We start from the raw sequence: 22,198 nt of genomic DNA on the forward strand, positions 1-22,198 counted from the left end.
CCATTCCCACATGTTAAGAAGGTTAAAAGAGCCAAAAGACTGTCTTACCATGGCTGCCTACAAGATGAAATCTGTGGCCTGGCACTGCGTGAGTGATCTCTCACACCAAAGCGGCAGGCCCTCAATATAAGAGGAAAAATGCGACCTTGTAACGAAAGCACATGTGCTGTGTAATGTGAACAGCAAAATTTAACGTGAAAGAGTGTACCCATTGTTCTCTAAAATGTGTCTTTTTTAACCACCTCTCCCTTCTCCTCCACCAGCTGCAAATGTTTCTCCTTCACAGAGGCTAGTGAAGATTAGAAAGAGAAAAAGGAGGACGCGGGATGACATGTTCACAGAGCTCCAGATGTCCTCCCACGCTGACAGAGCACAGCAGAATGCGTGGAGGCAGTCAATGAATGATTATAGAAAAGCATAATATGAACGAGAGGAAAGGTGGCGTGCTGAATCGCGGGATGAACAGAGCAAGTTGCGGGCTGAAGATGATAGGTGGCGTCAGCTTGCACACAGAAGGCAAGAGTCGATGCTCCGGCTGCTGAGCATCAAACTGATATGCTCCAGCGTATGGTTGAGCTGCAGGAAAGGCAGCAGGAGCAGAGATCGCCGCTACAGCCCCTGTGTAACCAACAGCCCTCCTCCCCAAGTTCCATAGCCTCCTCACCCAGACGCCCAAGAACACGGTGGGGGGGCCTCCGGCCACCCAGTCACTCCACCCCAGATGATTGCCCTATCATCAGAAGGCTGGCCTTCAATAAGAGTTAAAGTTTTAAACTGCAGTGTGTCCTTTTCCTTCCCTCCTCCCACACCCATCCCGGGCTACCTTGGCAATTATCCCACTAGTTGTGTGATGAATTAATAAAGAATGCATGAATGTGAAGTAACAATGACTTTATTGCCTCTGCAAGTGGTGCTCGAAGGGGGGAGGGGAGGGTGGGGTGGTTGGTTTACAGGGAAGTAGAGTGAACCGGGTGGGGGGGGGGGGACGGAGGGTTCATCAAGGAGAAACAAACAGAAGTTTCACACCGTAGCCTGGCCAGTCACAAAAAACTCATTTTCAAAGCTTCTCTGATGCGCACCACGCCCTGCTGTGCTCCTCTAACCGCCCTGGTGTCTGGCTGCGCGTAATCAGCAGCCAGGTGATTTGCCTCAACCTCCCACCCCACCATAAATGTCTCCCCCTTACTCTCACAGATATTGTGGAGCGCACAGCAAGCAGTAATAACAATGGGGATATTCTTTTCGCTAAGGACTGAGTGAGTCAGTAAGCTGCGCCAGCGCGCTTTTAAACATCTAAATGCACATTCCACCACCATTCGGCACTTGCTCAGCCTGTAGTTGAACAGGTCCTGACTCCTGTCCAGGCTGCCTGTGTACGGCTTCATGAGCCATGGCATTAAGGGGTAGGCTGGGTCCCCAAGGATCACGATAGGCATTTCAACATCCCCAAAGGTTATTTTCTGGTCCGGGAAGAAAGTCCCTTCCTCCAGCTTTCGAAACAGAGCAGAGTGCCTGAAGACACGAGCATCATGTACCTTTCCCGGCCATTCCACGTTGATGTTGCTGAAACGTCCCTTGTGATCCACCAGGGCTTGCAGCAGCATTGAAAAGTACCCCTTGCGGTTTATGTACTCGGTGGCTTGGTGCTCCGGTGCCAAGATAGGGATATGGGTTCCGTCTATCGCCCCACCACAGTTTGGGAATCCCATTGCAGCAAAGCCATCCACTATGGCCTGCACGTTTCCCAGAGTCACTACCCTTGATATCACCAGGTCTCTCATTGCCCTGGCAACTTGGATCACAGCAGCCCCCACAGTAGATTTGCCCACTCCAAATTGATTCCCGACTGACCGGTAGCTGTCTGGCGTTGCAAGCTTCCACAGGGCTATCGCCACTCGCTTCTCAACTGTGAGGGCTGCTCTCATCCTGGTATTCTGGCGCTTCAGGGCAGGGGAAAGCAAGTCACAAAGTTCCATGAAAGTGCCCTTACGCATGCGAAAGTTTCGCAGCCACTGGGAATCGTCCCACACCTGCAGCACGATGCGGTCCCACCAGTCTGTGCTTGTTTCCCGGGCCCAGAATCGGCGTTCCACGGCATGAACGTGCCCCAGGAACACCATGATTTCCACATTGCTGGGGCCTGTGCCTTGTGAGAGGTCTATGTCCATGTCAATTTCCTCATCACTCTCGTCGCCGCGCTGCATTCACCTCCTCGGCTGGTCCTGGTTTTGCTTTGGCATGTCCTGGCTCTGGACAATGCGCGTGGTGTTCATAGTGCTCATAATTGCCGCGGTGATCTGAGCGGGCTCCATGATCCCAGTGCTAGCTATGGCGCCTGGTCTGAAAAAAGGCACGAAACTAGTATCTGACGAACCAGGGGAAGGAGGGAGGGAGGGACGGACGGAGGGGCGAGTGACGACATGGCGTACAGGTACAGGGAATTAAAATCAACAAAGGTGGCTGTGCATCAGGGAGAAACACAAACAACTGTCACACAGAATGCCCCCCCCCCCCCAAAGATTGAACTCAAAACCCTGGGTTTAGCAGGCCGTTGATTTCACGGCGGGAGGGGGAAGCTAATGAATACAGAACAAATCTATTTTTTACATCTTAAGACGATGGTGCAGCATGACTGATAGCCCTCGGCATCTTCTGGGTGCTTGGCAGAAAATACTGGGCGCTTGGCAGTTAGTGTACTAAGACTGATAGCCACTGCAGTATGACGACGATGGATACCAGTTGTAATATACTATCTACTGCCAAACGGCAAGGAGCTGCTGCTGTGTAGCAATGTAGCCCCACGTCTGCCAGCCCCACGTCTGCCAGCACCCAGATCGCCCTCGGCCTCTTCTGGGTGCTTAGCAGAAAATACTGGGCGCTTGGCAGAAAATAGCATACTATGACTGATAGCCATCATTGTCAAGACAGTTCGATAGGACTGAGCATGTCTGCCCAGGTGCCCATGATTGACAGCCACTGCAGTACGATGACGACGGTTACCAATCGTAATACACCATCTACTGCCAAAAGGCAAAAGGCAAGGGCTGGTGCAATGCAGCCCTACGGCTGCCAGCACCCAGATCGCCGATGAAGGCTACCAGTCACGCTGCACCGTCTACCGCCAAAAGGCAGTTAGCTGCTGCTGCTGTGTAGCAATGCAGTCCCACGTCTGCCGGCACCCAGATGACATATGGTGACGGTGAGCTGAGCTGAGCGGGCTCCATGCTTGCCGTGGTATGTTGTCTGCACAGGTAACCCAGGTAAAAAGGCGCAAATCTATTGTCTGCCGTTGCTCTGACGGAGGGGAAGGGGCCTGATGACATGTACCCAGAATCCCCCGCAACACTGTTTTGCATCATTCGGGCATTGGGATCTCAACCCAGAATTCCAATGGGCAGCGGAGACTGCGGGAACTGTGGGATAGCTACCCATAGTGCAATGCTCCGGAAGTCGACGCTAGCCTCGGTACTGTGGACGCGGTCCGCCGACTAGAGCACTTAGAGCATTTTATGTGGGGACACACACAATCGGCTGTATACAACCGATTTCTATAAAACCGGCTTCTATATATTCGACCTAATTTCGTAGTGTAGACATACCCTGAGAGGGCGCAGGGCCAGCGGCGTGTGATATGCCGATGCATTAGCATGGCACTCCAGAGGGCACCACAGCCAACGCTACGGATACCGCGGGAGACTTTTGCCTTAGTGCACATACCTAGAATGGAATCGACATGAGCAAGCAATCGAAGAACTTCTTGATGTTTCTACCATGGAATAATGTCTTGGAAGCATGGACTCAACCCTACATAGCTGTCCTGCATATTTATGGAGATGGGTACACTTCTCAAGGAAGTCACAAAAGCTGCTTAAGCCTTACTGAAATGTGTTCTAATCTTCTTCTCGGAGATCTAAACAGATCATAACAGATTTTAATGAGATTAGACACCCATTTAGATAACTACCTCTACATTGATACAGCCATCCTTTTGAACTGTCTGCAAATGCTACAAAGAGTCTCTCCAAGACTCTAAATGACTTGATCCTATGAAGATAAAATAAGGCTGAGGCCATCTAGAGTATTTTCTCTCACTCTCCTCCCCCAACCCCCGATTAGAATATGGTGTAAGGAAAGTCACCAGCAAATTAATCATTTGCTTCAAATGAATACCTAAGACTACTTTATGCAAAAATATGGGATAGGAGCTAAGGGTGATTTTGGGTGGAATACTATATAATGAGGGCCTGCCTAAATGCCTGTATTTTCCCAATTCTTTGGGCTGAGAGCCATAAACTAGTCCTGTGGATCTAGTGATGCAAGTGAACTTGAAGTGGCAGATGAAGTCACTGAACCTGTCAAGTCCAAAATAGGATGCAATCCCACATTTTCTTCAGGATTAGGAAATAAATGGAATAACCCCCTTCTCTCTGTTTTGTAGTGGAACTTCTACTACCCCTAGAGAAAGAAGCAATTCCAGACACTCCTGAGAGGGGTCCCTGAATAGAGATAGTACGGAACTTCAGAGAATGCCAATGAGATTTTTTTCCAGAACCCAACTATTTCACATTATAAGGGTCCATGCTTCTCCCCCAAAATAAAGGCAGTCTCCAAATGGGGCAAGGAAGGATAAAGATCCCGTGGACTGCCTGTAAGGCAACTCTCCCCCAACATGTCAGAACAATTACTTCAAGATGATCGCAACATGACAGGCATACAATGTATTCTATTCTATAGAAGTTTTTATACTGTGCTGATAACTGTAGTATCTAAATGCCTTCCAGTAGTGCATTAAGCAACGTGACTACCCATCTGTCATATATGTGTGTTCTCTCATTGTCTCTCCAGAGAGAGAAGTATGTGCAGTGGAGTATGCTGTTCTGGTAGGGTGTCTTAAAAAAACAAAAACAAACAAACAAACAAACAAACCACAACTATACTGTTGCTGTGCTTATATTAGAGAAAGGAAGGTAAAAAAATGCACCTTGCCCTTGAAGTGGAAAGTGGTGAGGTTTGTGACGGTCCTTAGTTCCTGGGGGAGCTCACAGTCTTGAACTTTCACTGGTGAAAGTTGAATCTCCCTCACAGATGTGCTTTACTCTTATTGTTGAGAGTTCCACTGTGCCAGAGGAGCAAAGTCATCAACCCTGGTCTTTGTACCCAGGCGTTAGATGGTCTTTTAGGTATCCTGAGCCCAGGCCATGGAATGCTCTGAAGATAAGACCAAGACCTTGAACTTGATTCAAAATTCTATAGGAAGCCAGCGTGATGTGCTCATAGTAGCCTGTGTTGCTGAGGAGACATGTTGCAGCACTTTGTATTAGTTGGAGTTTAAGTGCCGAAGGTTTCATGCCCAGGTAAATCACACTTCTGTAGGCCAGCCAAGGTGATGAAGGTATGAATGACTGAGGCCAAGTCTTAGTTTTCCAGGATGGGATGGAGTCTCCTAGCCAACTGGAGATAGTAGAAAGCATTACTCATGGCTGTTGGGTGAGAGCTCAGCATCAGCAACGAATCCAAGAATACTTCGACCAGTGGACTCCAACTTTTTTATGCCCAAGATCACTTTTGAATTTAAGGGCAACCCAGGATCTACACTGCCCCTTCCCCAAAGTCCCCCCCTACTCACTCCATTCCTCCCCCTCTCTCCGTCACTCGCTCTCCCTCACCCTCACTCACTTTCACCGGATTGGGGTTCGGGAGGGGGTGTAGGCTGGGGCTGAGGGGTTTGCAGTGTGGGAAAGGGCTCTGGGCTGAGCCTGGGGAAGGGGGTTGGAGTGCAAGCTCTGGGAGGGAATTTGGGTGCAGGAGGGGGCTCCAGGCTGGGGCAGAGTGTTGGGGTGCAGGAGGGGGTGGGGTGCTGGCTCTGGGAGGGGGGTCAGGGCTGGGGCTTGCAGTGCAGGAGGGGGTTTGGGGTGCTAGCTCCAGGAGGGGGCTCAGGAGTTGGGGTGCAGCCTTCCGCCAGGCAGCACTTACTTCCAGCGGCTCCCGGTTGGCGACGCAGCATGTCTGCCACTAAGGCAGGCTCCCTGACTACCCCAGCCCCTCGCAGCTCCCAGAAGGGGCCAACGTGCCCCAGCAGCCCCTGAGGGTGGGGAGGGCGGGCGGCATGTGGCTCAGTGCACTGCCCCTCTCCTCTTCAAGCACTCAAGCCCCTGCAGCTTCCACTGGCCACAACTCCCCGTTCCCGGCCAATGGGAGCTGCGGGGGCGATGCTTACAGGCAGAAGCAGCGTGCAGAGGGAGATCCCTGCTCGTCCGCCACCGGGGCTCGCTGTCCACTTCTGGGAGTGGCATGGGGCCAGGGCAGGCATGTCTTAGTGGCAGCCCCATTGTGCTGCCGGAGACCGCGATCGACTGGGAGATCCTCTAGGATCAACCAGTCAATCGCGATCAACCAGCTGGTGACCACTGACTTAGACTGAATTGACCAATTATGAATGTGAACCTTCAACCAAAGAGAGACTGCACTATACTGCAAACTCCTCAAAATACTTTCTTCTGTCCACCAGCATCATCTCTGTTCTGCTCAGGTTCAGCTTCATCCAGGTATTCTTCATCCAAGCACTGAGCCATCTTGGTTGTAGTGGTATGTTCATGTTGTGAAGGATAAGTAGAGCAGTGTTTCATCTGCATATTGCTGGCACTTAAGTTGATGTCAGACCAGTTCACCTAGTAGAAAAATGTAGATGATGAAAAGGACAGGAGAGAGAATTGATCCTTGTGGAACCCTATAAGTGAGGGGTTTAGTGGTGGAGAAGCATCACTACTTTTTGGGTGTGTCCCTCCAGGAAGGACTCAAACAATTTTAGTGCATTATCCTGGACTCCTGCCACAATTCTCAGGTGAGACAGCAGTATCTCATGATCAACAGTGTCAAATGCTGTAGAGAGGTCCAGGATGAGAATGCATGTCTGTCCACTAACAGCAGATCATCCATTAGTGCCAATAAGTTTGAGTTTCATGTCCCAGCTTTAATCCACACAGATATGTCTAGAATGTTAGCTTCAGTTAAATGAGCTTGTAGTTGGCCTTTTGCCAGCTTCTCTATGAGCTTGCTCATGAATGGGAGGTTTGACACTTGGCAATGGTTGGCAAGAACTGAAGTATCCAGGGTGGGTTTCTTCAGTGTTGGTCTGATTGAGTGTTTGAAAGAAGAGTATCTCTGAATGAGGTGTCAGCACTTTTAGACAAGAGTGGCACCAGGTGTTTATGACTCTTTTTCAAGGGTAGGGGGTTGGGATTCACAAATCTTGAGTTGGGACTTCTCTAGGGTACCTAGAACTTCTTGAAGAGTGAGTGTAACGAACTCTGGGAATGTAGCTGGGAATGTTCGTTGGTGGGTGCAGGCAGAGTGGATCCATGCGGTTTGAGAAGGCTTCCTAAATGTGAGATCTTTTCTGGAAATTCAGATGATCATTCTTTGCAACAATTGTTGCTCGACTCTGATGCAGATTGTAGGCATTTAGGATTGAAGTGATTTACCACCTTGGGGCAGGGTTTGGCAGTCTCAATAGAGGCTGATATGAAGGTTTTTTGGCCTGTAATATAGCCTAAACATAAGTTTTAAGAATTTGTTAGGTCACGGGCAATAAAGAAAAAAAATGTATGGAAGCCTGTGGCCTGTCCATGACTTTACTAAAAATAAATGGGGGGGAGAAGGACAGGGCTAGGCAGGGGGGAGGAATGACAGCTGTAGTCCCATGGGGGGTGGGGGGGACTGACAGGCAGAGCCCCCTGCCATGGTGGGGAGCACAGCCCCAGCAGGGACATAGCGCCCCCCGCTCAAGCTGGCTGCAAGCCGCAGGGCAGAGGCGCATGGCGGCAGCCCCGGCCACAGCCCCCGCCGCAAGCCACAGGGCAGGAGCTGCACGGTCCTGGTTCCAGCCCCAGTTGCAGTGCAGGGGCACAGTCCCGCCTCCAGCTCCGGCTTCAGCCCCTGACAATTGATGCCGAAGAAGTCACAGAGGTCCAGTAAAGTCACAGAATCCATGACTGCCGTGACTAAATTTTAGCCTTAGTAATGATTCATCAAATCCTCAGTTCCTCGTCCTGTGAGCGGGGTACTGTTGCCCCTCACCAAGCTTTATAACATAGGTCCCCAAAATGCAGGGTGTGCCCCCCCAGGGGGGAAATGGAGGAGCCCAGGCCAGATCCCATGAGGGGCGGGGTGACAGCGCCACCCAGCCCGGTTCTACACCCCCAACTCTGCTCCAGCCCCAGCTGTGACCCCAGCTCCACTCCCAGCACCAGCCTTGCTCCCCCCCCCACCCGACCACAGCCCTGGCCCGTTTCCGTCCCCCAGCTGCAGGTCCATTCTTGGCCCCGGTCCTGCCCTCCCCCCCCCAAGTCACGGCTTAGTTCTCAGGCCCAGACCCACCCCAGCTGCAGCCCCAGCCTTGGCCCCCTTACTCCTGCCAGCGCCCCCCCTTGGGTGCTGTGGTCCTGCTCCTGGCCCGAGAAGGGTGTGGATAGGAGTAAAGGGGGGGGCATGACCATGAAAAGTTTGGGGACAACTGCTTTAGAATTTGGAGTCCACAAGGCTTTGTGGTCGAATCAGGATCATTTGTCTGTCTTATTGCCTGGATGCTGGAAAGTCTTGGACCACGCCCTTAATCAGGTGATGCTCTGTCCAAGATTGTGGCTGAACTGTAATGTTCTTTATATCCAGGACAAAGATCAGGTTCAGGGTATGTAGAAGCTGAAGGTCTCCTTTTCTGGAAGATGTCTCTTCTTCGAGATTCCAAGCATCTTTGCCTGAAAAAGAAGCTCGGCCATGATCTTTGTGTGGTATAAGATTGCTGTCTTCTCTGTTTCCTCTAGCAGCTGGTGTGTATATGCCTAGCAATTGGAGCCTGGGCTGGGATTCTAAAATGCAGAGCACCAGCTGCCTTTGTGATGAAGAGTGCAGAGTCTTTGAAAGGGAGATCTTCAATTGCTGTCTGCACCTCCCAACCATGCAATGTCAAAGACCATAACTAGGATGCTATCCTTATGGTGACAGAAATTGCTATGTATCTAGCCATTGTACTGGAGGCATCTAAAGTGGCCTGGAAAGATGTTAAGGCTACCAACTGCCCCTCAGAAAATTTTTGACTTGCACTTTTTCTTGCTCTCCTGAAGACCGTTATTAGCAAAGTCTAAGACCCTGCACCAGTTCAAGTAATTGTATCTTACTAACAAAGGGTAATGGCAATTTTTAATTGCAGGCTAATTGATCAATAATTAGAGACACTTTGGCCTCTGCCTTCTGGTGTAATTTTTGGTTGCTACTTTCTATTTCTCTCATTGGCCACCAGGACTTTCTATTTCTCTCAAGAAAGTGAATCTGGTACACAAGGTATTATGGGTACCATCCTCCCTCTGAGAGTATCTAATACAGTTTATCTGCCTTCTTAGATGTCAGTGCAACTGATGTTTGAGTGTTCCAGATGTCCTCTGCCAGTTCCAACAAGGCTTCATTGACAGATATACTCCATGCATAGCTGCCAGGGATTAGGTAAGAGCTTGCAGGAGCTCTCCAGTACCACTCCACAGGAGTTTCTATTCAATTTTCTATATGGTGGACCAAGTCCTGAAACTTTTATAATTGGTTGAGAGGGAGCTGAAGGAACCATTGCCTCACCTGGTGATGAAGAAGCAGCAGCCACAGACGGACTGAGCGCCCATGGAAGGATGCTTTACTTTTGATCTCTCTGGTAGGTGCTCAGTGTGTTGCAGTGCAGTTTGAGAAACAATACCTTAAGACGGTACAGGAGAAATGGTCCTAATTTTGAGCAGGTGCAGATGCAGGTTGTCCCAGTTTTGTGAACCTGGCATTCCAGTAGGGCCAGCAGTCTGTTATAGGGGAAAAGGCCCAGAGCCAAGGTGGATGTCACCAAAAAAGACTGCCTGTCTCTGTAACCCCTAGATCTTGACAGAGGCTCTCAAATCTGAGTCTTAAGGATCATATGAATATGACTTTAGGGAATAATCAGGAGATTATTCTTTATTTTGATTTGAATCAGATAAAGAGACGAAGCCCTCCTCATCCAAAAGAGGGGTTACCCTGTTTGGGTATCTTAGAATCCACCCCCAAATGTGACTCAACCTATGTTGAAGAGGTACTCAGAACCACAGCAGCAGTAGTAGCTGGCACTGTAGAGGAGACATGCAGGACCAAGGACAGCAACAGTGACTCTAGTTCAGCAGATACTTGGTGGTCTCCCACTAGTGCAAATGATCTCAGTTCAAAAAATATTACCTTGAGAAGTGGAGAAGGGGGTTATAGCACCACAGTGTACTCTGCTGATGAATCATCAGTACTGCACTCTCTGTACCACCCAAAGATGGTGCAAAGGGTCCAGTATTGCTCCTTTGGGGGGGTCCAGCAGTACCTGATCCAGGCAATGAAGCCCCCTTAGACAGGGAGTAGTAAGGCAATTTCAACCACTGTACTCAAGTCTGCAGCAGGTGATCTACCTTTATGCTTCTCAGAGAAATGATGATCCTTTCTACCCCATCCAAAGTTTACTTGGGGATCTAAACAGTCCTACCAGAGTCCATAGCCGGGATTCTCTTGGAGGATGGGGCTCAGGAATTAGCTGCTGATCTAAAGCTTTACTAGAGCACTTCTGGACCTCGGGTGAGCTTTTTGGGGGTGGGAGGACAGGGAAGTTTCTTTGCTTGCACAGATCTAAGGCAAGCTACAGAGCAGTCTAAAAGGAAGTTTGAGGTGAGCCTCTCTCAACTTCTGGTCCTTTTTGAAAAGGACTACAGATGGAAAAAACTTATCGAGTATGTCCTTTCTCTGAGACAAAACAAACATCTTGTGTGGCCATCATTAAGCAGCATGGGGGAGGAGGGGCAGGTTTTAAAGTCAGGAGACTTAGTTCAGTTATGAGTAATTCCCTGTATCAAGGGAAAAAATATTTTCTCTTGAAGAAGAAAAATAATTATACCTAATATTCCTCACCATAATCCTAATCCTTGCACACATATTTACAAGTACCTACAAGGAAAACAGTTTACACAAGCGCATTGAGGCCTGGACACTGCCAAGGTTTCGTCTCAGAGCCACAAATAATAAGGAAATTAGGGACAGCTGAGCCCGCTCCACCCTTTAAGCCTGTGAACTGAACAGGAGGACACTCAGGTATGCACGGCCCTAGTGGATGCTGCTGGCCAAAAGACAGGGCACATGCATACCAAGAGTGGATTACATATGGACAATCATGTAATAAATTCTTTTCGGAAAACCCAGTCCACTCCCTTGTATAGTCCTTTTTCACTGCTGAGCTGAAGGGCTTAATTGAAGTTAGGCAGACTCTGCCATACTGAATGGCAACAGCCTCTGTCTTTTGGCTTCTCTTTTTACAACTGAGGTAAAGTACCACTGCCAGAATGTCCAATCTCTGATTTTTTTTTTTGAAGGCTGGAGGGCCCAAGCTCCCAATTTTCCCAGTGAAACTACAAACGATACGGTTAAGAACGGGCTTCTCAGTAAGCTTCTCCCCTATGCTAAAATACCATTTCAAATGGGATCTAGTCATATTTAAACAATTGAGAGCTATGTACACATTGCCCTGCTAAGGTAAATATTCTTACTTGATTTGCTCTTTCAAGAATGCAGATCAGCTCAGATGCAATCCTCCAGTCATTCCTAGTGACAAGCGTTACAGCCTCCCCTGTGCGTCTAAGAGAAAAATATATTCTTACTCTTCAAGAGAAGAGAAAACTACATTGTTGGACACTTCCTACCAGTATATGCTTGAAACAGTAACAGAATTAACTTCAGAGGATACACCTGTTCCTACAGCAAAGCCAAGCCAAGCCAAAAAAAAAAAAATCAAATCTGATGCCAATCCATTTTGAAGGAGACTAGGGGCAGGTCTACACTACCCGCCTGAATCGGCGGGTAGAAATCGACCTCTCGGGGATCGATTTATCGCGTCCTGTCAGGACGCGACAATCGATCCCCAAATCGACGCTCTTACTCCACCAGCGAAGGTGGGAGTAAGAGCCGTCGACGGGAAGCCGCGGAGGTTGATTTTGCCGCCGTCCTCACAGCGGGGTAAGTCGGCTGCGATACGTCGAATTCAGCTACGCTATTCGCGTAGCTGAATTTGCGTATCTTAAATCGACCCCCCCCCGTAGTGAAGATGTAGCCTTGATGTCTGTTTAGAAACAGAGTGTAGAACTTCAGCTAACTAGAATAAAGGCATAAGAAGCTAAACTTGTTCAAGGAGAGGAGAAAGAAGCACAAAGTATTGAGATTTCAGAAATAACTTTGCAATTTGTAAATTAAGTTTTTATTAACAGAACTGGTGGAAAAGGCTAGACTCCTCAATGGTGTTGCTTTTACTATGTAAACTGATTTATTGCTGCCCCATTAACATCTTTAGGCCTGGTACTTAATTCATTCGCGTAGAAAACTCATTTAACAATTCATTTCTGAATATGGTATGTCTATACCTATAATGGACCACTTTGAAAAAGGTTAACATTTAGTACAACACTAACAAACACTAATCTGAAGTCTTCTAGAAAACTAAACATTGAGCCAAACTCAGAAAAGCACAAAATGGACCCACAAGTGGTTGGGTGAATGCACACACTGCAAGAGCAGCCTGCATGTTCGTATTCTGTCTAGCCTGAAATGATCTCTTCCCTTCTCCCAACGAATTATTCCAGTCAGAAGCAGGAATAATCTGTTGGGGAAAATGATGTGTTTAGTGACAATCCTAGGGGTGAAATATGGTAATAAACCCACAAACAGGGGTACTACAACCCAGCCTCTGTCCTGCTCCTGTCAGCGCTATTACTTGATGAAGTACCCTCTCTACTGGCCTGAAGCCAAAGAAGAGAACAGAATTTCTCTGAGCAATTTACAATAGCGCCAAGGCACTACAAGTGATTGGTGCCTTCTCGTGCTGCTGGTCACTGGTTTTCAGAATTTGGCCCATTGTCTATGTGTCTCCTGTATGGTTTTTCCTCACAGAATGGAATTTTTGTGCACAAGCTTTCCAAGCAGACAATTACTGTCACACTGCCTGGGCTAGGAAGAGACTGGAGTTCTCTCTGCTTCACCTGTAGATCCTAAAAAATGTTTTCTAGCTTCATAGTTACTCCTCTGCAGCAACAGCAATGAATTGGTACATTTAAAAAAAAAAAGTCTGCAGCTATGCAATCAGTTTTGGCAATCTGCTGCTGAATCCTCTGTCCTGCTTCTAGACTTTTAAACCTCTTCAGATTCGGCTGTACAGAGCAGAAACATATATACACATTTAAAGAGCTCACTCCTAAGTCTCATCCACATTAGGCACAAATGAGTTATCAGACATTTTACATTCTTATGTCTTGTCCATAAACAATTTGCAAGAAGACCATACCTTTACGAGTTACAACAGTAGTGCTGCATTAAATGTTCCCTAAACACTCTTACTACTAACCACTTATGTGTTTCATCTGTAGATCTTACAGCACTAATTAACCAGGTAGATCATCACCATTTTACAAATGGGAAAATGGAGGCACAAAGGTTAAGTGACTTGCCCTACGTTAAAGAGCAACTGAATGTCAGAACTGAAATCAGAAATCTGGTCCCATGATTCCTAGTCCATGTCTCATCCACTGGACCGTGCTGCAAGACACGTTGACCACTTTCAAACTTCTTTACTTCCTCTTATTGCTGGAGAATGTCATTTATGAAATTTGAAGTATGAAAATCAATAAGAAAGTCTTTACAGTCAGTTCTCATTCTGCTTAATACTACTTTAAAAAGGATGAAGTTTACATAGTAAAGTGTTTTTTCTGACATTGAAATATTGTAACCATATACATCAATAGCTTAAAAGCAGTGCAATTTCCATATATAAAGAGATCTAAAATAAATATATATTCCATATCTGTAAGAACAAATCTGTACAATACATTAAAATGAACTCCCTAGAATAAAATCCAAGAAACATACTAATATAGAAGCATTAGGAAAACGCCTGTCAACAAAGCTCCAACCCATTAGAGGCTCAGTACAGCCTTCTTAGGCAAACCACACCTGTCTTATGTTGCCTCAGTAAAGCATCTTCATTAGCAGCGGCTGTTCCTTTTTGTTAAATCAGAAGTTCCCAAACTGGATCACAACCCCAAGTGGAGTAACTCCATCAGCAGATGGGGTTGCGGCAATCCCAAGTATGCAGAGGTTGCCGTTTTGCAAAATGGCGCCCTCCGCACAGCATGACCCCACACATGCAAGGTCACGCCGCATAGAGGATGTTTTTAGCTCTGCAAAATGGCATCCTCCATAGTGTGACCTCCTCTATGTGATGTGATCTTGCACGTACAGTGTGCATGAGGTCACACTGCACAGGGGATGCCATTTTTAAATGGCGTCCTCCATGTTGTCTGGGGAAGCAATACATGTGAAAACGAGGTCATGTAGGGAAAATGGGATAACTGCTATAATAAGGGTCACCACCCCACAATGCTCATGATTTCTTTTGGGATGAATAATACTATATAAATGTAAAGTTATAATATTCTCTGCCGTCATTATTATTTGATTAAAGGTAGAATGGGAACAGGTTTAGAGCCACATTGTACTGCCAGTGACTGTCATGAAACTGGAGCAAAATGGCTACAACTACCTGCAAGAAGTTCAGAAATACCAAGTATGTTTTCAAATTCCATCTCCCAGTGTACTATGGGGACACATACTTACTCTGTGCTCTTTCATTTGACTTCTGGGGGAATTCCACACCAAAAAAATTAAAAATTCTGCACTAAAATATTTGAAAATTCTGCAAAATTCTGCACATTTTGTCAAAACACCACAATATAATCATGCCTGTTTCAATTATCTTGGTAATTTATTTCAAAATATCTGTCAGCAAGTATGTCTAACAGTACAGAGCAAAAAAAAGATTCTGGTAATGTTTTTTTGACAAATAGATGCCTTACTAGGCATATTAATACAGAACTCTGTATAATTCATTTAAATTACAATACAGAACTGTATTTCCTGCACCTGTCAAAAGCAGTGCAAAGGTTTGGGGGAGTCAGAAGTAAGAGGAGCTGAGGGAGAGGGGAGGGGCCTAGGAGTGAACTTGGAGGGTGTTGGGTGTGGGTGGGAGGTTTTTCTTTGGGGTGTGAGTGGGATTGTTAGGGTGTTGGGAAGCCTCCCCCATGCAGATCCTGGCTGACCCCAAGCCTCTCCCATTCAGTCAGGCACATCTGCCCCTGTCCCCGCACCCCTTATCCCCATGGGTCTCTGCAGCCCCACTTCCCCGTCCCCAGGCTCAACACTGTCACCCCACTAGCTCCTGAGCACATGCTCCAGTCTGTCCCCCCCTCTCACTAGCCATTCTCAACCCGTCTGTGACCCCCCCAGCAGCTCTGTGTGCCCCACTCTGTCCTAACCTGGCTCCACAGGCAGGGTGCTGTGATGAACTTCTACTCTTGGGGGAATTCTGCAGCACTGGGCATGGAATTTTGTATTTTCCTGCATAAAATGCATTTTGCCTAAGAAGTGTTGCAGTTCTGCCTTTTGCCCACCAGAGGCCGCTGTGGCACTAGAACAGCCAGCATGAATGCAGCTGGCTGTTCTGGCGTCACAGCAGCATCAGGTGGGAAAAAGCAGAACTGCTGCACTTGGGCAAAATGTTTTTTTTAGCAAGACAGAGGACTGCTGCATGTCCGCAGATGCGCAAAAATCCCTAAGGAGTATCATTTGCAGTAAGAACAATTGACATCTTAATTTTAAACATACTTCAAAATCATAATTGTATCTTTAATGGAGAGAGTTTCCCTATGAACTTAATCACTTCCTGTATACAGAGTAATAATTTAAATGGCACTTGTTTTATAGGCATTATTGGCACACTTTTTATGGCTCAAGGCTAAGAAGAAATCAGAAACTAGCTGCAGTCTTTATATCACAAATACCATATATCACCAAATGCTGACAGAAGGCTATATAGAAAGTATGTTTTTTCATCATTTTATTTCTTTTGTTAAATTTCTGGAGTTAATCTGGCATTCAAACCTTTCTTTGAAGCCAACAAGCTGTATGACTGTAGTAAGGTGAAACTCTTGACATTCAAAGTGTGCTTGTTGATGGAATTCCTAGGGAGCTGACTGAGAATTTTATACAGTAGTTATAATGTAGAATAGATTTAAGATAAGGAAATATTAATCTAGAACATCTTCAAAAATATGACTCTACTCAGGTTTAAACCCATTTTCATTTTTTGTTTATAACCCAAGTAATTACCAACCTCACACCAGAACCCTGATGTGCCTTTTGCTAACTGATTTCAAAACACACAATGCCAGAAATGGAACATTAATATTTGAAATGTATCTTGGTATACACATCATATCTGGAAGCATCATTTACTGTTGATCTCACATTGCATCAGCAGTAAGATTTACATTATCTGTTGCTCTAACAAACCATATATTAAAAATGTACATTAAATAAAAATGTGAGTAATCCTAAGTAGCAAGCTTTACTGTCATTTTTAAAAGATGAGAGAATTTAGTTTATATGTAGAAAAACCACTTACCCTGCTCGTCCAGTACGACCTACTCTATGAACGTACTCTTCAATGTTCCGAGGGAAATCGAAATTGAAAACATGAGTAATATCCTGTACATCAAGCCCACGGGATGCTAAATCTGTAGCTATCAATATTCTCACTCTTCCTGCAATAAGCATGTATGGAAAATACACATTGGTCTTTTATCTTGCTAATGTACAATACACAATCTATCCACCTTCAATGCTTATATGGCCTCCATTATCCTAGTATCAGAGCACCACACAATCCAACCTTTTTAGCCTCGCAGCACCAAGTGATGAAAGTAATTCCTATTACTACCAACATTTTACAAATGGGGAGCTGAGGCACAGAAAGACTTGCTCATCACACAAGAAATCTAGTTGATCAGCAAATTGAACCCAGATCTTCCAAGTCTCAAGTCAACATCCCAACGACTGGACTAGCCTTCATCTTAATGCCATTCTCCTTAGCAGGACACAATCATGGACCAGGTGGGTTTTACTACACGAAAACCACCACCCAACAAACATTTCATACTCAGATAGCCTTCATTCTAACAAAATACTGTTTGTTTTTAAATTCCAAAATATAAGAGAAGTCAGCAGTACTTTAAACTGTCATCTCATTTTCACTCATGGCCATTTCAATTTTCAACGGATAAAGCAACAACTTATCTCCTCTTCCGTACCATGTTTTTCTAGCACTAGTGTTTGGTACATTAATACAATTAAAAATATTGGGAGTCTTACTCCCACACATTTAACATTGAAGTTATTTTACTTTTAACTGCTCTGTGTTACAAAAACTATTATGCTACTGGTGTGGATATTAAGTTTTATACAGTATATTCTGAAACTGCCAGGCTCAACAGAATAGCATTCAAGGGCAATACTTGCCTTTCTTAAAGTCATCCAAAGCTTGTTCTCGATCACACTGTTCTCTGTTGCCATGAAGAGACTGAACTGGAATTCCTTGGAGACTAAAATCACTTGATAAGTCATCAGCTCTAAAATTAGATAGAGGTACCTTTGAATACTTTAAAATGTATGAGGAATGAACCACTAGCAAATAGTTATGAACATAAGCATTCCTATCTTAGACAAAAGTCTGCTCTAGTTAAGACGACACTTATTGTGACAGTACTGGAAGTGAGCACACCTAAGCAAATATACATTTGGTGAACTCTTTCAAATGTCAATATCGGAATGCTCATTCAGATCAGACTTGTTGCCTAAGTTCTGAGGGGCAGCTTGGGAGACAAACTAGAGTCTGACTGTAGATACTCGTATGGTCCCTATCACAGTAGCATTTGAAAACCTCCCTTGTATGTATAGATTTATCCTTACAATACCCTTGGAAGACAGAAAAGAACTGTATCTATTTTACACAGGAAGAACTGAGGCACAGGGATTTAGGGACTCTCTGAATACTACACAGGAAGTCTGTTGCAGAACCACAACAGAATTCCAATTGTGATCACCTTTAGAGAACGTGTGGAAAGAAAAAAAAACTAATGAAGCCTACTTCACACCTTTAGTAGCTCAAGAGCACATTAAAAACAAGCAGATACCATTTCAAGATTTCTCTCACTTTTGGCACACATGCAGACCATTTAATGGGTTCCCTGATCCTTTAATGGTAGAAAATGCTTCTTTGGCCCAGAGGGTACACTAATATTCTTTCTACAATGTACTTCATGAACACATATTGTGAAGGTCTTTTGCTACTTTCAGCTTCAGCTTACTATCTTGTTAAATAATGGAAAGGTTTCAAAGTATTTAGAATATGTTTAACAGAAGGTACCATTATTATCTGTATTTGAAGGATAACTACTGGGATATTCCTCATGGGGATAAAACAGTTTCATATTTCCAATAACTCAATTCCAAGTGAACATCCTTAAGAGAACTCACTGGCCAAGGGTGTTTTCTCTACCAATCCAGGAGTGTAGCTCTACTTCAATGGCACGTACATTAGGAAAGTGGTCTATTACTGAAAAATCTTTTATGTACACTCATACCACATACATCAATTGGATAGATTTTACTAACTTTTAATCAGGGAAGGAGGCTTTTCCCCAAATAGAAAGCCCTGGTCAGAGAATATTTCTCACCCCAAAATACCTTCCCACAGAATTCAGGAAAAACAAGACTAAATACTTTTAGTCTTATTACAAGTCATTTATTATGAACTGGAAGTGCTATATGCACTGCCGCACACCTTTATGCAGACAGTAAACAAAAACCATAGAATTCTGCTTATAACAGAACTTGCTTTCAATAAAGTGGTTTCAGCTCTAAAATGCTACCTACTAATGAAGAGATCTAACTAACTGATATTGTATGTTACTCAGGATACTTCCCCTATCAATTAATTATAACAGAGCAAAGAATATGTGCAAGTGAAATGTTTTCTACTTCTAAACCAAACATATATTGAGGAAAGCTCATGCCCCATTTTTACTTCCTTCAGTCAACATTCTACATTATATATTGTTTTACAATAAAGGTTGTGCTAAACCCAATTTAAAGAAAATTCATACAGTCTTTTCAAAAATGACTCACACCTCTAGCTTTGTTTCAAGATAAGAAACTGCACTTCTGGTGTGGAGAACTGAACAGCTTCTGAACAAGGTAAAACTGCCCCAAGAAAACTAGTTATGACTAAGGTTAAGATTTTGTCACAGTTATTTTTAGTAAAAGTCACGCACAGGTTGCAGGCAATAAACAAAAATTCATGGAAGCCCGTGACCTGTTTGACTTTTACTAAAAATAATGGGGGGGAAGGAAGAGGGGGTCTGACTGAAGCCCGAGAGGGCAGGAAAATGAGAGCCTGAGCCCTGCCGCGGGGGCGGTTGAGAGCTGCAGGGGCCTCCGCCTCCAGCGGCTGAGAGTTTTCCCTGCTGGCTGACAGCTCCGGCCCCACTGCCTCGGGCTGTGACGGTAAAGGTCATGGATGTCTCTGGAGGTCACAGAATCTGTGACAATCTTAGCCTTAGTTATGATATTCAGTTAGGACAGCATCTTCATATGGTATTCCCCCAGTAAATATCTCATACTGTTATAGTTGGATAAAAAGGTTTGTCATGTCTACATTCAATATTGATTCTAGTGTACATCAGTCAAGGGAGAAAGTATAGTCTTATAATAGTAAATCTGACTACATTAACAGATTATCCTAAAAAGGGAAATCAGATTTTTAACACATTTAAAAGTGATACTTTAGTAATATGTAAGCAAAATTGTGATAACATACAAAAAGAAACAAAAATATCCGAACAGACTATAAGTATTGGAAATGATTTAAGATTTTATTATTTTAGGAGGTATATCAATGAGATCTATTTCAATTAAAAAATTAGAAGTAGTTTCAACTATTTTGCCCGGCAGAGTCCAGTCAATTAGTAGTTTAACAACCACATATTCTGATGCCTGAAAATATTCCTCTCCCCTATTATTCTGTAAAAGATTTAGCTTAATAGGAAACTGACCATAGTCATTTTCACTGCATCTAGAAAATGCTGTCAATGCACATAACATGAAGAGAAACATTTTTAATCAATTTTGTTATAGTAGTCTTGGGTGTTACATGCTACAACAGATAAATAGTTGCCATACATTGTCATGTTCTGGGGTGCAACCCTGAGCAGTGAGGGGTTGTGTCATCACTTGCCCTGAAAACATGAGTGCCTTAAAACGCTCCACAGCTGTACCTCCTTTGTCTGGATGCTCCCACACAGCGCACAAGCATGCAATGAGTGTCTGCGTGATAAACCACCCTGCTTTAGCAGTTCTGACTCCAGCAGCCCACTTGTTATACCACAGCCACACTCCAGCCTCTATCAGCTTTGGTTATGATTGGAAAAATGGGCCCAACACTCCCCAGTGCTGAATTTTCCCAAAACCATGTGCTTCGCAATGTCCAACCCTCTCCTTGGTAATAGTGACCATAATATAATTAAATTTAACATCCCTGTGGTGGGGAAAACTCATGGCCGAACACTGTAGCATTTAATTTCAGAAAGGGGAACTACACAAAAATGAGGAGATTAGTGAAACAGAAATTAAAAGGAACAGTACCAAAAATAAAATCCCTGCAAGCTGCATGGAAACTTTTTAAAGACGCCATAATAGAAGCTCAACTTAAATGTATACCCTAATTTAGAAAACCTAGTAAGAGATCCAAAAAGAGCCACCGTGGTTAAACAACAAAGTGAAAGAAACAGTGAGAGGCAAAAAGGCATCCTTTAAAAAGTGGAAGATAAATCCTAATAAGGAATCATAGAATACCAGGGTTGGAAGGGACCTCAGAAGGTCATCTAGTCCAACCCCCTGCTTAAAGCAGGACCAATCCCCAGGCAGATTTTTGCCCCAGATCCTTAAATGGCCCCCTCAAGGATTGAACTCATAACCCTGGATTTAGCAGGCCAATGCTCAAATCACTGAGCTATCCCTCCCCCCACCCTGCAATTGTGTTTTTTCCTCCTTTGATGAAGCCACATCTAACCATATTAGAATCATAGAATACCAGGGTTAGAAAAGAGCATAAACTCTGGCAAATGAAATATAAAAATATAATTAGAAAGACCAAAAAAGAATTTGAGGAACAGCTAGCCAAAGACTCCAAAAGTAAGAGCCAAAATTTGTTTTAAATACATCAGAAACAGAAAGTCTGCTAACCAACCAGTGGGGCCACTGGACGATTGAGATGCTAAAGGAGCACTCAAAGACGATAAGGCCATTGCGGAGAAACTAAATGAATTCTTTGCCTTGATCTTCACTGTTGAGGATGTGAGGGAGATTCCCAAAACTGAGCCATTCTTTTTGGGTGACAGATCTGAGGAACTGTCCCAAATTGAGGTGTCATTAGAGGAGGTTTTGGAACAAAATTGGTAAACTAAACAGTAATAAGTCTCCAGGACCTGATGGTATTCACCCAAGAGTTATGAAGGAACTCAAATGTGAAACTGCAGGACTACTATCATTTAAATCAGCTTCTGTATCAAATGACTGGACGATAGCTAATGTGATACCAATTTTTAAAAAGGGCTCCAGAGGTGACCCTGGCACCTACAGGCCAGTGAGCCTTACTTCAGTATCGGGCAAATTGGTTGAAACTATAGTAAAGAACAAAATTGTCAGACACATTGATGAACATACTTTGTTGGGAAATAGTCAACATGATTTTTGTAAAGGGAAATCATGCCTCACCAATCTACTAGAATTCTTTGAGTGGGTCAACAAGCATATGGACAAAGGAGATCCAGTGGATATAGTGTATTTGGATTTTTAGAAAGCCTTTGACAAGGTCCCTCACCAAAGGCTCTTAAGCAAAATAAGCCATCATGGGATAAGAGGGAAGGTTCTCTCATGAATTAGTAACTGGTAAAAAGATAGGAAACAAAGGGTAGGAATAAATGGTAAGTTTTCAGAATGGAGAGAGGTAAATACAGGGATCTGTACTTTAACATATTCATAAACGATCTGGAAAAAGGGGGAAAGAGTGAGGTGGCAAAATCTGCAGATGATACAAAACTACTCAAGATAGTTAAGTCCCAGGCAGACTGCGAAGAGCTACAAAACTGGGTGACTGGGCAACAAAATGGCAGATTAAATTTAATGTTGATAAATGCAAAGTAATACACATTGGAAAACAATCCTA

General features: G+C 44.7%; 1 protein-coding gene across 1 annotated transcript in view; it reads right to left on the reverse strand.

The window, feature by feature from the left end:
- Positions 1-11,519: 11,519 nt before the first annotated feature.
- DDX43 (DEAD-box helicase 43) overlaps positions 11,520-22,198 on the reverse strand; it is a 63,923-nt gene continuing 53,244 nt past the window's right edge. The window contains exons 13-15 of the mRNA XM_026652981.1: positions 17,430-17,543; positions 16,541-16,675; positions 11,520-11,670 (exon numbers count right to left, since the gene is read on the reverse strand). Coding sequence (XP_026508766.1) covers positions 11,520-11,670; positions 16,541-16,675; positions 17,430-17,543 — 400 coding nt within the window. The remainder of the gene's footprint in view (positions 11,671-16,540; positions 16,676-17,429; positions 17,544-22,198) is intronic.

This window comes from Terrapene carolina, unplaced genomic scaffold, assembly GCF_002925995.2.
Source record: "Terrapene carolina triunguis isolate 2854851 unplaced genomic scaffold, T_m_triunguis-2.0 Scaffold42, whole genome shotgun sequence".
Lineage (NCBI taxonomy): Eukaryota > Metazoa > Chordata > Testudines > Emydidae > Terrapene > Terrapene triunguis.